At 39.8% G+C, this 20,051-nt stretch overlaps 2 protein-coding genes across 4 annotated transcripts in view; both read right to left on the bottom strand.

Moving 5' to 3' along the window:
- Positions 1 to 13,005, bottom strand: part of abca4a (ATP-binding cassette, sub-family A (ABC1), member 4a) — a 37,596-nt gene extending 24,591 nt beyond the window's left edge. Inside the window, exons 1-10 of the mRNA XM_051940447.1 lie at positions 12,861 to 13,005; positions 12,321 to 12,432; positions 11,184 to 11,277; positions 10,891 to 11,032; positions 10,525 to 10,664; positions 7,961 to 8,088; positions 6,847 to 7,044; positions 4,004 to 4,093; positions 1,934 to 2,168; positions 670 to 809 (exon numbers count right to left, since the gene is read on the bottom strand). Of these exons, the coding sequence (XP_051796407.1) occupies positions 670 to 809; positions 1,934 to 2,168; positions 4,004 to 4,093; positions 6,847 to 7,044; positions 7,961 to 8,088; positions 10,525 to 10,664; positions 10,891 to 11,032; positions 11,184 to 11,277; positions 12,321 to 12,386 (1,233 nt within the window). The 5' untranslated portion in view covers positions 12,387 to 12,432; positions 12,861 to 13,005. The remainder of the gene's footprint in view (positions 1 to 669; positions 810 to 1,933; positions 2,169 to 4,003; positions 4,094 to 6,846; positions 7,045 to 7,960; positions 8,089 to 10,524; positions 10,665 to 10,890; positions 11,033 to 11,183; positions 11,278 to 12,320; positions 12,433 to 12,860) is intronic.
- Positions 13,006 to 14,923: 1,918 nt separating this feature from the next.
- Positions 14,924 to 20,051, bottom strand: part of arhgap29a (Rho GTPase activating protein 29a) — a 38,259-nt gene continuing 33,131 nt past the window's right edge. For all 3 annotated transcript variants that reach the window (XM_022200259.2, XM_051940395.1, XM_022200260.2), the window contains 6 exons: positions 18,952 to 19,140; positions 18,144 to 18,281; positions 17,632 to 17,867; positions 17,211 to 17,526; positions 17,014 to 17,122; positions 14,924 to 16,891 (listed from right to left, as the gene is read on the bottom strand). In XM_022200259.2, coding sequence (XP_022055951.2) covers positions 15,927 to 16,891; positions 17,014 to 17,122; positions 17,211 to 17,526; positions 17,632 to 17,867; positions 18,144 to 18,281; positions 18,952 to 19,140 — 1,953 coding nt within the window. In that variant the 3' untranslated portion in view covers positions 14,924 to 15,926. The remainder of the gene's footprint in view (positions 16,892 to 17,013; positions 17,123 to 17,210; positions 17,527 to 17,631; positions 17,868 to 18,143; positions 18,282 to 18,951; positions 19,141 to 20,051) is intronic.

Here is a 20,051-nt window from a genome sequence, read left to right as displayed (position 1 = left end):
TTTTTGTGGAAGCACCGCTTTTATTAACTACCCAGTTATAGTTCATTTTTTTAAAATTAGCCATAAAATGTATAAATTCATCACTTCCTGTGTGTTATAGTACTTCTCTCAAAGGATGTAGCCAGGAATCAAGTATTTTAAGTTCAGCTATAAGTGATAAATGAGACATAGAACATGTGTTTGTGTAATTACACAATACTGTTTAAAGGTTTAGAGTCACTTAGAAGTGTCCTTATTTTTGAAAGAAAGGCAGTTTTTTTTTCTATGAACATTAAATTAATCAGAAATACAGTCCAGATATTGTTAATGCCGAAAATGACTATTCGAGCAGGAAACAGCTGATTTTTAATCGAATATCTCCATAGGGGTACAGAGGAACACTTCCAGCAACCATCACTCCTGTGTTCTAATGCTACATTGTGTTAGCTAATGGTGTTGAAAGGCTCATTGATGATTAGAAAGCTCTTGTGCAGTTAGCACATGGATAAAAGTGTGAGTTTTGATGGAAAACATGAAATTGTCTGGGTGACCCCAAATTTTTGAACGGGAATGCATGTGGCAGAACTATAATAAAGTCCATAAACAAAAAGGATAAAGTTTGCTTCCTGCATAGTAGCATACCATGCATGAGTCAAAAAAATATTTCACAGTGTGGTCAGTGCTGCTTACATTTCGAATGATCTTTCTGACTGCTGGAGAGTCAGGAGCGTAGAGAATCCGTCCCATTAACATGGGTTTGACGGAGTTCCAGACGATCCTGGTGACAGGGTTGGACTCCAGTTCTTTCATCAGATCATTGCAGAAAGGAGCTTTAGAGAAAGATTATGTGTTAGATAATCACTGTTGCAATATGAGTCAAGTAAGACACTTGGAAACCTGTAGTACACTGTCAAACAGGCCTTGCAACATAGAATTTGGAAACCAGTTAGGAAAATTTATCAAAGCACAAACCGGTAATTTGTTTTAATGCTCATCTAAATATGCTGTGTACCACACTGGACGGATTTTGAATTAAATTTTCAGGTGAAAAGGAGAACAATCAGTTCTGCTGAATGAATGCTAGACTTAGAAAGGAAAAGAAAAAAACATTTTCTCCGAGATGACAAATTTCTATATAAAAATTAAGTTTGCTTTTTTAGAGTCCTTTCTATCACGCAATACAAGCAGGGAGGTATCTGTTTGGCCCAAAATGTATTCTGCAGCATGACATCAACCCCAAACAAACAGCCAAAACCATGAAGTTCTAACAAAAAGGCTGTAGTACATGGTTTACCCCCCACAGAGCTCTGATCTCAGCATCATACAGTCAGTGATTACATGAGCAGACAGAAGACGCTAAGGCAGACTAAATCCACAGAAGACCTGCGATAAGTCCTCTAAGATGCTTGAAACTTATCCACTAGGCACTTTAAAGTCAAAGTACCCACACCAGATACTGATTAAATTAAGGCCTTTTTGCCTGTTTGTTTATATGCTTTGCCTGAAGCACAATGTTAAATAAAAACTATTCATTGCATTATTGTTGAAAGCATTTTCATTTTACTTGTGGTGCCTATAGGTTTTGTACTGCCATAATATAACATCACTTAGAGGTGTCCATATGATGACTCCTCTGGAGTCAAATTCACTACAAAAATAAACTCGTTTTTAGTGTTTGTTTAAACCATTGTATTATTTTCCACCACATTTTGTCATGAATTCCTATGTAGGTTTTGTGACAGCGTTCAAATTGAAAAAGAAAGTCTGTCAAAATCACAACAATCTAGTCAAAGAAAATCAAGATCTACCTTTTTTTTGCATTAATTAAAGACGGTGACTCCAAACCAGGTCAGAAACAATGCCCTGGTCTTACGAAGAAGGTCTTTGGATGATCTCCTCTCATGTCATGTTATATTCTGTGTCACATTAATATAGTAACATATGGTGTACTCACTGGTGCTGTTGTCATATGTGTAGTGGCTCTGTGCCCAGCCACTGCTGATACCCAGGAAGGCTTTGTAGTTGTTGTCCTCATACCAGTTGAAGGAGGTGACTCTGGAGAAAGCCCCCTCAGTGTATCCACAAGTCAGGCTGGAAGCAGCAGCCATCACCTGCCTGAAGGACAGATTGTTCTGGAAGAGCGGAGTGATGACCTGGATCAACTCCCTGGAGCTTCTCCTCTGTAAAAACTGCAGCAAGATAAGAAAAGACAACAGAAGCAGCTCCACTTAATCCTTCAATAACAACCAAAACATTTTTGCATTTATGCATAACATTTGATAATAGCTATAAACGCTTCAATTTTAGCCATCCTCTTTCTACTTCTAGTATTTTAAAGTCGGCTGTGGCTCAGGTGGTAGAGCGGGTCGTCCAATAATCAAAGGGTCAGCGGTTTGATTCCCGCTCTTGCCTAGTCATGTGCTGCATGCTGAACCCTGAATTGCCTACCAGTGACTGTTCCACTGGTGTAAGAATGTATATTGACTGATGTTGCAGGCTGATTAGCAACCTGCACATTAATGTCTGGGTGAATTGGAGCAATTGTTGTAAAAGCGCTTTGAGTACTCTGATGAGTAGAAAAGCACTATATAAGAGCAAGTCCATTTACCAGAGCTTAAGAAAGAAAACAAAGGATTTGGATTTAATAGGACACTTCTCCTACGAGAAAGATATATTCAGTGGAAATGTAAAATGGAGTTGGTGTGAATGTGCTTTTAAAAAGTGCAAGTTTATGTGAAGTGGTTAGAAGCAGAGTGGTCTAACCCACAAAAAATCCAAACTGAGTCTGGGTCTAGATTTTACTGGCAAAGTGGTCTAACCCACAACCCAAATATAGCATTACAGTGGTGCTTTGAATGTTAGACTATTCCTGAAAACACAAAACTCTGCACCCATTTTTCTCAAAAACTAAGTGGGTTAGACCACTCTGCTTTCAAACCCTTCACATATATCAAAATCTTCAACTACATCTTCCAATTATCCTAATGAAAACCTGCAAATTTGTGATGTATCAGAAAGTGAACTATAAACACATAAAGGCCTCAATGTGACCCTATATATGTAGGATAATCCTGTAGTCAGTTTACAACAAAACAACATGAAGCGACTTGTATATTTGAGTGACTGCCCGATGAGCATTATGTGCAGGAATTCTGAAAGTCTGACAGATGTTCTCATCCTGATGTGATGCTTTTTTATGATGTCACCACATACCTAATGCCCGTAATGTCTGTTTGGATATTTTAACATGAGACAATCTATCAGCCTTGCTGCTATTTCGTGAAAATCAATTTTCAGATGGACCGAAGAAGTAAATCCTTCCTTCCTTGATTTCAAAGAAGAGGAATGCCTCATCTCCTGATGGAGACAAGTGTCTCGCCAGCAGGATGTCAGACTGTCAGTTGCATTGAATGTCCCATGGAAACATCCACAACAAACACAGCAGTATCTCCACCACAGACATAAACAGAAAGCTTTAACTACAGGTAGACCACAAATGGCAGTTGCACAAAGACCAAGTATTACATTTAAGTCTAACTTTAAGTCACACTTGCTAAAGACAATTATTTTTATCCACCAAATACAGCTTATCTAGGAGTGACTAAGCTACGACTGACTTAGGCAAGACTCTTCATTAGTCAAAACATGGATACACTGAGAAGGGTAATCCAAGCACAAAGTGAGTGCAGATCTGAAGTCAGTGTGAGGAGGACACACACAAACAGATCAATAAATCACCACTGTTGTTCAACCTTTTCCATAACTAAAATTCCACCTGTTCTTGCAGCCTCAGTCATTTTTTCTTTCCATTAGGATGGTCCCATAGTGATGATGTATCTGTTTTTCAGGCTAAATTGGCCTGTTCTGGATTTAGCCTTCCTTATACGCACTAAATGATATCCCCCTACTGTCTGTGTTTGCGTAAAAACGCAGGCAAAGGGAAGCAACTGTTTCCTGACAGCTAATAATAGCGAGCAGTGAACTTTTGAATGGAGCTACTGGGGCTGCACGGGCCCAGCCTTACCTCTTGGAGTTTGTCCGACGCAGCGGAGACAACACGTACCCAGAAGTGAATGTCAATGCCTTCAGAGTGATTGTCCAGAACAAGAGGAAGCTAATGAGAAACACAAACCATGAATCGTCACATTTACATGAGAACATCAACATGTACTATTCTATTCCCCATTAACCCATTTTCTCCCTGACACACAGAGGCTGCTGCTGATATATTTTATAAAACATGGGGAAATGAAGTAATTAACTCCTTAGCAACATAAACATACTGTTTGGAAAATTACGTGGAAAACTGCTGTCATCATTCACATGTTTTTGCTCTCTCTTATCTTTACCTGAACATTGCTGTCTATTGAGGATCTGCTGGTTTGCTCAGAGAGCTTCCAGAAAGCTCACAACACAATAGGCTAAAGGTTTCAGGAAGCAGCACGAGGCCAAGACATGGAATTGCCAGTGGAAACATCCTTCCTCTTTGTCATTTCTTCCTTTCTCCATACATGTGGGTGAGAGATTGGGGGGATGTGGAGAATCTGAGTCAAATGCATCTCTAAAATCCACTAGTACGGGGGAGAATTTGGATTTGTTGAGTTTGTCTCTGTGATTCTGTAAGGTCTTAACTTTACAATATGAAGTGACTTTAGATTACATATGTTGTGAATTGTTTATAAATAAGCTGAATTTAACTGAATTGAAGTGAGATTTTTTTTCAGCTTGTAGCAGTCCTGGTCAGTAGTGGCCAACAATGAAAAAAAACTATGACGTAAAGTCTGGACAAAGTGGGAACAACAACACAAGGAATAATGGCAAAAAGCAACATTTTTTGTTGCTGCTGCTCAGAGACAGACAGGCACATAAAAGTAAGCACACTTGGCTCGGTCCCATGTGTGTCAGCCATTGTTGTCGTCTGTCTTGTTGTGGATCATGTTTACTCTCACTGATTGCTAAAGAGAGCAACGTCTGCACTAAGCTAATTACAGAAAGAGGCCAAGTCTGCTCAGCTGATGCTTTCTGTTTTTACAAGTTGTTTGCATTAACCCCGAGGCATGTAGACAGAGCTGCAGCTCACTGAGTTTAATCTTTTACAGACAATTTATTCATTCTTTTTGGATCTAATTTTGTTACTTTAGGTTATTACTTTTATTTGTGATTATAATATTCACACAATACTTTCCAACTATATTAAATGTAGAATAATACAATGTCTCTAATGCACTAAGGGTGTTTTGGAATTTAAGGGTTTTTTTTGTTTCTTTTTTACATGACTAGAGAACGACGTACTGTTTACTTTGCCCTGCATTTCCCTGGGAAATATTTGTCCCGCCCTATGAGTCACAGCTCTTATAAAAATACTAACATCTGCTTAACCAATGTGCCTATTGACTTTAAATGTGATGCATGTCAGACCATAGGCTTGTGTGAGCTTGTTGAGTTTTTAACTGGTTGTGATACCCACACAAACTGCAGATGGGAAGTCTGACAAGACTAGAAGCGAGAAATTTAGTCACAATATGTACAAAATGACTTCATACTGACAGATGATGCGATGAGAAAAATACCGGAATCATGAAAACGTTTGCACATTTTTGAAGTCAGCACATCAGTGTGTCTGTGAAATTAGTGGGTTATTTTCAATTGCTGGATCACTCCTGCTAAAATTTCATCATTGTCTTTTTATAGAACCTAATGTAGATACCTAGTATGTATTTTTAATTCTTCAAAATGTTGGTTCAAACATATTTAAAGAAAATCTGGTGTCACTTTGCCAACTACATGAGTGCATTAACCCTCATGCCGTCCTGCGGGTCAAAAATGACCCGTTTTAAAGTTTGAAAATGTAGAAAAAATATCTTTTTTTACGGTGAAACCTCTGACATCCACATTTTCAACATTTTTGGGAAATCTTTGAATGTTTTTTGGTGGAAAAAAGAAATGTTAATATTTCTTTAAAAATCATCACTAAAAATCAACCAAAATCCAGCGAATTTTTCTGGACTTTGATTTTTGTGTGAATGTTCTTAAAGAAAATATTAGAAGTTTTACTGATATATGTGTAATCACTTTAGATATTTTATTATTTTTTAGAAAATTTTTATTCATTTTTTGAAAATATTTACAACAATTGTCTTGCCAAATTTGGGGGATTTTTTTAAAATCAAATTTTTAAGAAAAATTTTTAAGGAGTCATTGGAATTTTCTTCCTGAAGGTTTTGCAAATTTTCAGAAATTTGGGGGTTTTTTTTGCTGAATTTTTGGATTTTTTCAGACATAGAAACAATATTTTTTGGTGTCCATAAATGAAAACAACAGGAGGGTTAATTAGACACGCTGTGGCTAAAAGTTAACACTTTATGACAACTATTTCACAGATATCATATCCTGCCAAATCCTATACTGTCCTTTGCCAGCTTAACATCAGGACAGTCCAAATCTCAGCAGTCTCTTGCAACTCAGCCGTTACAAATAACATGGAAAGTCCCCAAATTGGATGCATCCAAATACAGCTTCATAAAGCCCTTTCCTATTTCCATAAACTAATTGGGTGCCTCTGCCAACTTTCATTATAATGATATTTCTTCAAGCTGTGTACAGTCACCAGAACGGATTGCATAATAGTTTTTCTGGGAAGGGTATAAGCAATGTGTAAATATGGAAAAGGCACTCCCAGTTCAATTATGGCAGGATTAGGCTTGATTGTGCAGAGGTTAAATCGGTGAAAGTGGAAAGCCAATAGATGAGGCAGTTTTAGCGGTGAGCCTGAGAACATATATACAACTTACAAGGGGTAATCTCAGTATATTTACACTATTATCCATGCCAGCACTCTGAATCCAAGAAAAAAAAAACAACACTTACCAGGCGGAAGAGTCTGAAAAAGTTGACATTGGCGTAGAATTTGTCCTCGATGACTTGCAGCCGTTGTGGAGTGAGGATGCACATGGCGTTGCGAACAGCGTAGAGTCCTCGACGGCTGGGGAAAATGAGGAATCGCTCCAGCAGGTTCAAGCTGCAGGCAATGTCTTTTAAATGCAAGTCTGGGACCCCAAACGCAAACTGGAAGAAAAAAAAGTGAACAGAAGATGTGTAGCAGGTGGGCTGCCAGACATAAAGATGATGATTTTTATGTGATGTCTGTCATCAAGCCTTATACTAGATCAGTTGTTTTTCTTTCATTTTCTAAAGAATACAAACTAGTGACAAATTAAAGGAAAAACTTGAACCTTTGACCCCTACAGAGAGGATCTGGTGACTCTGTTGTGCTGTTGGGGGCCTTTTGCTGGTTTTGTTTGGGTCTGCTTGTCCCTTTATAGGGAGGAGTCACTGCAAATCCATACAAAAGGTAATCACCTTTATTCTATGATGATACATTTCCACCCTGATGGAGAGGTTTCATGAGTATCTCAGTCTATTGTAACACTTGGGAGATTTAGAACTGACGTGTTGGACAGCACTCTGCTCCACCATTATCAAAACACCAAATGAGGAAACAACTTTTGGATGATTGGTGTCCATCCCTCCAGCAGAGTTCCAGGCACGTGGTGGCCCAGCACCTTGGCAAGACACGTGATGTTGTTTTTCCTTTAATTTGTCACCCATCTGCGTATTTTGTGGTCTGACATCTGTACTGTTTACATCGATACTTCATGTCAACTACTCAAATGCCAAAATAGAGTAGCTGTTCCAAGAAGCGCTAGAGAGAGAACAAGTCATTACTTGATGAACAGTTTCGGGTCAAAACATAAACTGAAGTTTCATTTACTTCTGTTCCAGGAGAATCCACCTTTTTGGCATGCAGACTGGTATAACGCACAGGTTGCAGAACAAGAACTACCGTCTCAGACTTACCGTAATTTGATATTGCTTCATTACTGCTAAATGCTACACTTTGCACTCTACACTATGAGTGTGTGTGTGTGTGTGTGTGTGTGTGTGGCAGTCTGTTTATGCATGGTTATAAGTGTCCAAGGACCTGTTCAGGCCTGATTTGGGCATTAACTAGATGATACACCACAGACTCTGTCAGAGGAATGTCTCTCAACAGGAATGACGTCAGAGTTTCATCGTCCTTTAAGATTGTCTCCACCTTTACTCCTCGGCCTGCAGAGAAAGACATATGAAGAAAAAGTAACATTAATGCTAACTTTAATCGTCCTTAGTTGTACTTTCGTGTGCTTTTGGTTTAAATAACTAAATACTGTTATTACCAAACGTCCTTTTGTGGCAGACAGTGGATAAACCGGATAAGTTAGAAAATACTGGATTCTTAGTGACGCATATTTTGGGCAAGTTGTAACAAATCTGCTTCAGTAAAAAGTTAGGATGAAGACTCTTCTCGCTGCACGATTACGTTATTTCCAGTGGCCTGTCTGTGCATGAATAACGTTTGACATACTAGACAAAGTGCTGTTCTGGTCTCTATCCAGGTCCTACCCTCACTGAACTTGCCTAGTGATGCACTTGTAGCAAACAACATAGACTGTTAGGGCAAGACAGAAAGTGGAAATGAGGGAAATGTTCGTTTAAGAAGCCCAGAGGTAACAGTGTAACAAATGGATTTGGAATGGAAAAGTTTTTGAAATCATGTTCCTGCCAAGAGGGAGAATCATGCATGTTTCCAACATCATGTACGGTAAGATAGAGATACTTCATAACTGGCACATTATGTATTTATTAGATCTGAGCATATCATGTAACCGTAATATTTTGTTCCCACTTGTTGGTAAGGATATACACAAAGAGGTAAAGATATGAAGCAAATGAATAAATAGTCGGTCAGCAAAAGCCAATATGTGCATATATGTTCAGTGTAGTTTTTCCATAAGAATACAGAAGTCATTAAATATGATATCACTGTCAGCAATGATATCAACAGCTCAGCATAAAGACTAAAAACAGGCCGCCTACCTCCAAGTATTCACTGGCTTTCTAGCACCTGCTCAAGGCCAAGAAATAATCCACCATAAAACCTCCATTAAACAGCACCTTTCATTTTGGCACTTCAGTCTTTGATGATTAAACAAATGAGACTAAAGTGTTAATTACAGAGCATTAGAGGTGCCGGCAGGTGTTGGCTCCGTGTTTAACAGACAATTAGGAGAGCTGATGAGGTCTTCTCATCCTCTCTGCCAGAAACAAATAAGGGCACTTCAGAAAATGATAATAACCAGGGTGCCATCGCTGCCACCCAGCAGGCCTTTGTGATGGAGAACATACAGCCAGCTGCACACACACACACACACACACACACACACACACACACACACATGTTTGTTTTTCTATACCGGTGGGGACTTACCATTGACTCCCATTCATATCTAACTCCTAACCCTTACCCTAACCCTAACCTTAACCATCACCAAATCAATGCCTAACCCTAAACAAACGTTTTTGCACTTTTACATTTTTTATTAACAACAATATGGCCAAGAAAACGGTGTTGCCACCCGTGGGGACCTCATTTTAGGTCCCCACCATAAGACAAGTCCCCACCTTTATAGCAAATAGTCAGGTCAAAGTCCCCACCGGTATAGCAGAAACAAGTACACACACACACACACACACACACACACACACACACACACACACACACACACACACACACACACACACACACACACACACACACATTTACACAGTCAAGGGTCCTGCATGCTGAATGTGTACATCAGTTCAAACAATTTTCCGTTTACGGCCAGTCATGAGTCAAATTCATCGGTTGTGTAACTCGGTTCTCAACATGATTCAGTTTTCTTTCCAGGGGCTCATGGGAACTTGATTGGAATGTGGATCTGTATCTCTGTTAGCTCTGTTAGTCCATCTCCATATTTCTCCATGAGAGTGGCAGCACAGAGAGCAGCCAGACATAATCATTCACAGGCTGGAATGCACTCAGCCTCTTTCCACTCCCATCAGAAAGGTTTGTTTTGCCAGTAGGGAAACATGGTGTATATGCATGTATGTATGTATGAACAAAGAATAGTCCACATGGGGTCCCTGGAGATAGCGGTATTATTTCTGTGCTCGCCAATGGAGAGAGCAGAGTGGATGGGTAGCACGTGAACTGCTTTTCCCACCAAATAAACAGCGAGCTAGTGGTGAACGTAAGCAGCTTACATTACGGGCCTGTCTTGAACCCATGTGATATAATCGTGTTATACTGTACAAACACAGGCCAACTGATGAGAAAACATGTGACTGCGACGCAGTTTTGACCAGATGGTGGATTCAAGGTTCAGAATCTGATTGAAATATCAAAACCTCAGATGTTTTTAGTTACTTTAAAAATTCGATGTACAACCAGGAGCACAGCACTAACAATAGCACGTGATGCTAAATGCAGTCATGGTCTATATTATAGCTTATGTAAACTTCCAACTTAAAAATCTAACAAGGAAATCCAGAAAGTAGACTGAATTCCACCAGTAACATCTGTGCCAGTGAATCAGCTACTCTCAGTAAACTCACTGACCTTATCTTTGCTTCTATAGGCACTGATGTTTTTGCAGGATGTTGCTGAAAGCCTGGAGCACTGACCTGAGACCTGTTCAGGATGATTGCGCAGAGTGTCCATGAAGTTACTCATAGCAGTCACTTCTCTCCAGAAGCGACCAAGCTGGAGAAACTCCGGGTCACCTAAAAGAAGCTCCTGTGCGTCCGAATAGACCTGAGCCAATCTGAGGAGCAAGATCAGCAACAGGACACACATTTAGTCTAACAGTTTAACACCATTTACATATATGTGCATTTAGACATTGAGGCTTTAATACAAGTCAAGCTAAATATATCCTCTTTGACTCCATTAAATAATTCTGCCTCTTCATCTTAGATCAAATATTTCATAGGAATTCAGTTCCACTGGATTAAAAGGATCACTGTCTGCTAGCTCAGGGTGATGCTTACATGGAGTTGTTGTAGTTGGACACCAGACCAGGAGATTCACCACGGGTGGGGTATTGAAAACAAGGGTTGTTGGCATTACAAAAGATTCCCTGGATCCATGGCAGGACACCAGCTGAGGGCATGGCCTTGTTAGGGAAGTGACCTGAGATAGAAGAGATTCTTTTACCCTTCTGTGCTTTACACTAGAATTTTAGAAACATTTATGACTATGACTGAGTACAGACGATGTTGTTTTTCTGTCTGTGTGGGCTGAAATGTCGTTGATATTCTCTATTAAAGAGTTGTTTGCTCACATTCATGCTGACGGTAGAGCGGATTCACTCTTCTTAGCCACACCAGCCCCATGAACAGAATAACAGGCCACATGATTTCCATGAAGAAACGAACCTGGTTAAAATACACAATTAAACTTCCTCAGTCTTCTTTTTATTGGGATGTTTGTTTTCGATGAGTGAGTCATTCACTTAAAATGTCAACACATGTTAAACAAAGTGTTTCTGAAGAGATGCAGAGTGAGCATGGAGGTCATGGTAATCCCCAGTGTATCCATAGAAGGAAACTGGACTTCTTTTTGGTTCTTCGAGATGTTTCACAACTCAATAAATTCCTTATAAGTGAGGAAGCGACTTGGATGTGAGAACTAAAAAGAGTTGCCTTCTATGGAATATATGGGTCTCTAGGTGACAACTGGTAAACTGTATGTTCTCACTCAGCAAACACAGGTCGTCTTATTCCAGATGTTTGTTAACACTGAACTGGATGATAATATGTAATAGTGCAAGCGAATACAAGAAAAGATATAAAGAAAGCTATAATGCAAACATACACTACTTTTCAAAAGTTTGGGGTCACCCAGACAATTCCATGTTTTCAATGAAAACTCACACTTTTATTCATGTGCTAACATAACTGCACAAGGGTTTTCTAATCATCAATGAGCCTTTCAACACCATTAGCTAACACAATGTAGCATTAGAACACAGGAGTGATGGTTGCTGGAAATGTTCCTCTGTACCCCTATGGAGATATTCCATTAAAAATCATCCATTTCCAGCTAGAATAGTCATTTACCACATTAACAATGTCTAGACTGGATTTGTGATTAGTTTGATGTTGTCTTTATTGAAAAAAATGCTATTCTTTCATAAATAAGGACATTTCTAAGTAAAACCAAACTTTTGAACAGTAGTGTGTCATTTGATATAAAGAACAAGTAATTTATTTATTCACAAAGTACATTACTCAGATAAATGTATCCAAAGACATGACTATAAGGTCAGTATATTCTCTATGTAAATCAGTGTATGTTTTGAACAGTTAATCCTTTATGTGCAGTAAATGACAAAGAATAAGACCTGAAGGCGTTTCAGCTGACTGTAGAATTTACTGGGACAGCTTTAGAATGGAATTAATGGATGAGAGAATTTTACCCTCTGCCTCCTGCGAACCGTCCAGTTCTTCCACAGCAGGAGTCTGACCTGTCGTCCTGCCCCCATGGCTGCTGCTGTTGACCCCCGCAGGGGCTGACTCCGGCCAACAAACCTGCCCACAATAATCTTATGAGCCAAATAAATCCTCCTCATGTTTTACCAACATATTCATGACTTTAAAATTTAGTTTGACCTTAGGAGGCTAAATGAGGCTTCTATGTGCATTACAAATGTGTCCGTCCATTCATTTGGAGGGCGCTCATGTGAAAGCTAGCAATAGCTCTGCAATGAGGTTAATGAGATCAGGGAACTTCACATGGTCAGCGTAACCTTTTCACAGTCTATATATGTGCTGAAATCACTATTCATGGTTGAAGACACAATGAAAAAACATGAAATACATCACATTCCTGACACACAGCATTTATTTTAACTTAAGCCTGTTAAAACCGTTATGCAATTTTATGGCTATGCCTTAACTAAGAAGATATACTAGGACTAAACTGCAAATCATAAAGTACAACATAACTCATCGCTTACCTCAGAAGAACACTTGCACTGTAGGTTGATACTCGATAAATAAAGCATAGCACCTCATATTCTACCGAGTGTTCCTTGGGCTTGCTAACACAGCTTGTTTGCAGACCTTGTGAATAGTTAAGCAGATTGATTTAATCTCCTTTCACAGTGCTGGAAGACTGTGAACAGTTCAGTTTGTGGAGGTGTACGTAACCCAACCACATGGGCTTTATTATACCGTGTAATCCTACCACTGTTATAATCCTGCCTCCGTTTATAAACTTCTGTATACTAAATTTAAATTAGTATCGCCATGAATATCCTTAGTTATTTGCATTAAGACTTTTTCTTTGCATCACAGGTTTTCTAAAGTGTTATGTTTAAATATGCAAATGAGGCATTATTGCATTATAAATGTCTAAATTTGCATTAAGAAAGCTGAATATTGTACAAAGGCAACTTCTAATTTCTTGCTTCATTTCGCTGACATACTACAGTCAAAAGGTTTTACAGAGGGTATTTTTGGATATCTCTTTTTATCATTCCATACATAAAACACTGTCAAATCTATATTCATCTAGTTTTTGGGAAAGTTTTAAAGCATTCTACAAATTATGGTATAACTGAACTTCAGAAGATAGATATGAATAAAACTAGAAAGTTCGGTATAAGTGCTACAAAAGTGGAAATATCTGTCTCAGAGAATGGTAAAATCCTAACTACTAGCTTTCAGTATCAAACTTTCCCAGTTGATTGTGTATATTTGTGTATTGTGCAGTGCACACAATAGACAAAATGTAGTAAAATAAACACCTAAGTGTGTACGGATGTGTCTCCACTAGTCTAAAAGAAGACATGTTATGGAAGCAAAACAGCACAAGATTGCAAATTGAGCAGAGCCTGACAAAAAAAAAGCATTTTTTGCCTGCAATATCTCACCTAAATGGTAAATATAATTTTCACATATAAACATATACACTCTCACTCATACACACATATAAATATAGTATGTGTTTATGTACACTACTGTTCAAAAGTTTGGGGTCACCCAGGCAATTCCATGTTTGCCATGAAAATTCACACTTTAATTCATGTGCTAACATAATTGCAGTAAGGGTTTTCTAATCATCAATGAGCCTTTCAACACCATTAGCTAACACAATGTAGCATTAGAACACAGGAATGATGGTTGCTGGAAATGTTCCTCTGTACCCCTATGGAGATATTCCATTAAAAATCAGTCGTTTCCAGCCAGAATAGTCATTTACCACATTAACAATGTCTACACTGTATTTCTGATTCATTTAATGTTATCTTCGTTGAAAAAAATTGCTTTTCTTTCAAAAATAAGTGAGCGCACACTTCTGAACGGTAGTGTATGTACAGGTTTATGTATAAGTGAGAGTGTATATGTATATTTTTGCATATATACATACACGCTGTCACTCATATATAAACCTGTACATACATACACACACATAAATCCATACTATATTTCACAGTATTGTTTTTTATGTGTAGATAAGTTGATGAAATGCATCGCAATGTTAACTGTTTTTTCTTCTAATTCTAACACATCAGCCACTGATAACCAGATATCTAACCACTGGTGCATGACTTCCACTACAGTAGACAGATATTTTCACAAGCCATGCGGACTATTCTTTGATCAAACTATTCCCTCTTCAACAGTTAATCAGAGAATATTTTTGTCCATATATGTTTTGTTTAGCATAAGTAGTCTGAGCAGTTATTCCAGAGGTGATGAGCACATTTCCACCAGCATCTGTTTTGGATTTATTATGCCATATTTCAAGGGAACAAATAACAATTAAGACAATATACAGAAGGCTTAGGAGATTGTTGGTTTAGCGAAATTACCGCAAATAATTTGGCTTTATTTCAAGTTCAAACAGCATCCATTCTAGTGGATGTTTTGCATGATAGGCTTCAATTCAACATAACAAAATTTTGCATCCTTTTCTTGTCACTGAGTTTACTGTATTACACAGTTCAGATTGTGTCTTTGTTAAAAACAGTTGTTACAAGTTTGAGACAATTCCAAAAAAAAACCCCATCACAGCTGAAAGTTGTAAGATATATTTTAATAAGTTACAAAAAGGGTGTTTGTTTTCGTGTACCTGCTTTCTTACACTGAACTTTTCAACATTCTGTCAACCTTGTACATTACCATGAGAAACAGATACCATTTAAATAAATGATGTACTTCCTAATACTTACATAGAACCTGTAAGATTTCAGTTACTGATGGGACTAATTAGGTTGCAAAAAACAGCTTTGGCTATTAAGAATGTCAATGTTATATTAAAATCAAGAATAATAATGCCAAGACAGAATCCAGTGGCATTTCTAAAAGCTTTTCAGAGAAGTTGACACCATCCAAGTTCAACAGTATAAAAACAAGTGGAAGTTTACCCTTTGCAACTGGTGCTTCATAACATTACCAAATGCCAGTACAGACACCCAGTACTGCATGTAACAAACATCATTATATTGCTTTATACACAGGTTATTAGCAAAATGATTAATTACAACCTACGCGTAACAGTTTAAAACACTCTTACTCACAGTAGGTAAAACACACGACTCCGACAACGATTTGTGGAAGAGTATTGATGTCCTTTAAGTGCACCAAAATCTTTTCAGTGTTGTGGCTATATGCACTTTTGTAACTTCTCAAACATAGCTTCTTCTTTTTTTGGTATATAAACATACATAGATACTGAGCCTTTAAGAACTTTATACAAAATATTCAAACAAAAAAAATGTAATTGCACAGTTTCAAAAAAAATTATAAATATTCTGACCAGGTGCCAGAGTGTACTGAGCGAGTGATTGGTAAATGAAGGGTCTGTGGATCATGTTAAAAATATACAGCATTTTAAGTGCATCCTGTTTGTCTTTTGAGGACCGAAAGTACAATAATGGGTATGATAACTCTACACACAGTGCCCACAATCATATGTTTTTCTTTGCGGATGTTTTCTTCGCGTTCCTCTAAAATCATATGGCACACATTGTCTTTATTTGATCACTGAGCTCTGGTAGACCATGACCTAAAGTGGATTAAACAAAATGAGCCTCTCTGTGTTCTACCTCTTGGAGGCGTCTGGGTCTTAGTCTCTGGTACACCGGTTTGGCCTGGTTTGGGCCCAGTTCCTCAGGGCTTGAACTGGGAGACTGAGAGATGGCAGCCTGCTCCTCCTCAATGTCCCCCTCAAGAGGCTCGTCCACAGACACCTCTATCTCAATCCCCAGTTCCTCCTCCTCCTCCTCCTCCTCATCCTCATCGTCATCATCCTCCTCCTCATCCTCTTCCTCAGCGCTGTTAGCTAACACACAGTTCTGCAGCGCCTTAGCTTTGCTCCCTGACGGAGGTTTGTAGAATGTTCCTGGGGGAGGCTGGAGAGTCCTGGGAGCCCTGAAAGCGGTTGCAATGGGGCTGTACTTGGTGACATTGTCCTCCCTTCTCAAAGTCCTGCTGGGTCGCACTGCGACTGTGTAAGGTCTGTTGGGGTAGAGGGTGCTAATAGTGTTTCCTGTAGTTCCCAGAGAGAAGGCTGACGGCACAGACACTGATAAGTTGCTGGCGTCCACAGCTGGACTCTCCGTGGACGAACTGGCCACGATTCTGACAGTTCTAGAAGAAACTTCATGCTTGTACTGTTTGTCCCAAGTTCTGCGTAACGTCTGGGTGTCGATAAATGTACTCCGGTAATGCGTGCCAGCTCGCAATTTTGTATTTTCAGTCTCGTCCACCTCTTCGATGGACTGGTCACAGCTGCCCGCTCTCCTGTCGTCTTGCTCATCGCTGTTCCGGGTGTTGTGATCGTCTATTTGGCCTCGGCTGAGGATCCGATCGGCCGGCAAGCTGGCCGGCCGGGAGGAGAGTTTGCTGCGTGGGTGTCGAAGCTGGACCCTGGTGACTGTGATGTGATGAGAGCGACTGAGGCCTCGCTCACCGGTTTTGGGGACGTCAGGGACACTTGATGACAAAACTCCATTGAAGGTCTCTGAATCCATTTCATCAGCTTCAAACAGAGACATTAAAAAGAGGTTTAACATTAACAGATCAGACGAAAGTGAGGTGGACTTTAAACTAGGGCACTCATATACCCAATATCATGCTTTCTAGCTTTTTAGCAATACTGACCAGGTTCAAAGTCACTTCCATCGAGACTCGGCATCGCCTCCTCAACCTCAGTCAATAAGTGCGAAGAAGGAATAATGGAAGAATGTCTCTTGAACACCTTAGAGCTCTGCTGTAAGGGTAAAGCAACCATCAGTCAACCATTTAATATCAAATTATTCATTAACACTTATTTCTCATGAAAATCAAAGACTATTTACCTCTTTAATGTCTCCCAGCGACTTGGAGTGCCTGCTCAGCCGCTGCTCCTTCTCCTGGTGGGTGAAGCGGGTATCGGGGCGCGAATGTGCATCAGCCTCTGTGGGCGAGTTACCGCTTAGAGGACTGAGGGGGGTGTCAAAGATCATCTGGTAGTGTCGGATCAGCAGCTCCACAATGAGTGCCTGATAGGGGTAATCTACCAGAGAGGACAGGGAGACTTCTGCATCCGCCTGCCTCGGCTTGATGAGCGTCGGGCCGAAGATGATGCCCAGATTGCTGGCTGTCATCTTGTTCTCCTCTGATTGCTCCGTCACCCTGGAGAGACAAAACACATTATCAGAAATGTATCATAATCTTTTTTCTCTCTACTAAATGTGTAAGATTTTGTCTGATTGGTTTTATGAGTTCTTCGATGGATACCTGTGGAGATGCTCGATGAGGAACTGCAGTGTCTTGTGATGAGCTGGGGGCAGGTGTCTCAGCAGATCCTTGATCTTGAACAAGACTCGGTTGAGCTCCACGCTGACCTGGGCCGGGTTCACAGGGGTGGGACTAAGCCGCAACGCTTCTAGCTCCTCCACTATGATACTCTGGCTCTCCTTAGCCAAACCGATGAAGTCGTTGTAGTAGCGGAACAGGATGAGCGGCTCTGGAAGCTGGAAAGTGTGGAGGAAAAACGAATTAGATAAACAAATGAATCAAGGAAGCTGACAATAAACAGAGACAACTGAAATATGTAGGTAAATACACAAGTGGTACAGAATTAGAAACGAGATAAGCACCGAGGGGATGAGAGGCAGGAATTATTTTCCAAAAATAAACAAAGACAAATAAACACCAACGCAGTGAGCCTGCTTTGGACCACTTCCTTTTTTGGGTAGCTGTCTTACAAAACCCATTACATGAAGAACATGGAGTGAAAAGCAGCCAACCTGTCGCAGGTAGAGTTTGAGGACGTTGCTGATGTCGTGAGGATACAGTTCAGAGAGCTCCACCAGGTCCTTGCCATTCTCAAAAGCCTGGCACAACTTCTCCACCCGAGACTTGGCACCGTTCACCCGGTAGATACCCTTCAGAGCACAAAAACAAAATGCATTCATCGCAGGAAAATCAGATGCAATTTTCTCCATCACCATGGAGAAAGTGGGAACACACAGCTGCAGAATATTAACGGGACCAACCATGAAATGTATGGAAATTTACATGGTTGAACTAAGGATAGATTGGATAAATGACATTTCATCTCAGTTTTTAAAAAATAAACTAAATATTAATGTGGTCCAAACTACAATCCAGTGACAGGTTTGTGCTTGCAAAGGTAACTAGTGCATCATTATCTCTTAGGGTGTATCATTCAGTTTGACACGTTGGATAAACTCTGTCAACACACTCTGATTATCCCTGAGGACACCGACAGCCTCTACCAGCCCAGCCACGAGTTACTTTGCACGTTACACTCACTGTATTGGATTTTCTTCAACGAGGTAAAGATAAAACTTTTGATACAGGCAACAGAGGTTGAACTGTCTTGAGTTTTTTCATGTCTTTTGTTTTACCACTTTGGGACCACAATGGAAATAAGTTTCCCTTTAACATTTTATTCAGTGGATTTTGTCTGTGAAACATCAGATCAGACAATCAATCAAAATCCTCTTTACGATTATATGTTTAACATTTATTCAGCCAGTGGAAGCCTCTATAGAGCTGTCAGTAATAATTATACGGTGGACTGAAAAATACCTTGATGTTGAGCGCTCTGTTCTCAATTTCTGATGTACACTTCCGGATGATGAAGGGGATGCCATCCGGACTGTTCTTAGCCGCCTGTATGAAGTCAATGCCGAAGAGATGAAGCCTCCCTTGGAGCTTTTTATGGCCGCACTGGATGGCCAGGGTTTCCAGACACTTCTTATGACAGGCCAGCGAACACTGCAAACACAGTGACACATTTCCCAGTTATGAGCAAAACATTTCAAGCACACACTTGAAACTCTAACAAGAGATTAAAACAGTGTTTCATCATTTTAGCTACAGATACAAGATGACAAACCAAACAAAACCAGATGACTGTCTGTATAGTCAATGCAAATCTGTAAAAGAAACTGCATGTGCAGACACTGGGTCTTCCACTAAAGCTATTGAAAACATCAAATCCAGCTGGTTCAGACTTTATATTCGGCCACAAAAATCTGTGCCAATAAAGTAGCTATTTTTTGGGAGCTACCTCTTGAATTAAGTCCAAAAAACCAACAAGGAAACCTTCACTTCCAGTCCCCCCTTGAACCAGGTCCATTGAATGACTCCCATACGCAGCAGTGAGTCACATTCTCATGTCAGTTTCTTGTCAATACGTCGAGCAGCATTATGTAACATATTTTATAAAGTTTTTTCCAGTAAGCACTCTGGTATTGTCTGGGTCAGTGTATCTAATAAATATGGACAGAAACTTGATCTAAAGTCAACAGCGGAGGAGGGGGGTGCACAGGGATGATGGAAAGGACTCCTCAGAAGACGAACAAAAGGTCTTCAGTTTCCACTGGCCGTTTCCCCGGCTGAGAGCAGTTGGTGGATTTGGTCTCTGAGGAGAGCTCGCGGCCATTTTCAACTTTTCCCTTCATTCCCTTATTCAAACATTTTGATGAGGGGAGAGGTGGCGTTTCTCTTTTGTCTCGGTTTGATTTTTGCCTGCCACGAGTGATAAAGAAGCCGTTGTGAGACTTTGGCAATCTCCATCTTGAACTTTTAATACTCTGAATGCTGTGGACGACATTCACTAAAGGTCCAAACAGACGGTCGTGGTTGGATGGTGTTTTAGTCTATTAGTTGTAAGAAGAAAAAGA

This window comes from Acanthochromis polyacanthus, chromosome 20 (assembly GCF_021347895.1).
Source record: "Acanthochromis polyacanthus isolate Apoly-LR-REF ecotype Palm Island chromosome 20, KAUST_Apoly_ChrSc, whole genome shotgun sequence".
Taxonomy (NCBI): Eukaryota; Metazoa; Chordata; class Actinopteri; family Pomacentridae; genus Acanthochromis; species Acanthochromis polyacanthus.
The sequence above is the reverse complement of the archived record's forward strand: the minus strand, read 5'-3'. Positions and strand labels throughout refer to the sequence as shown.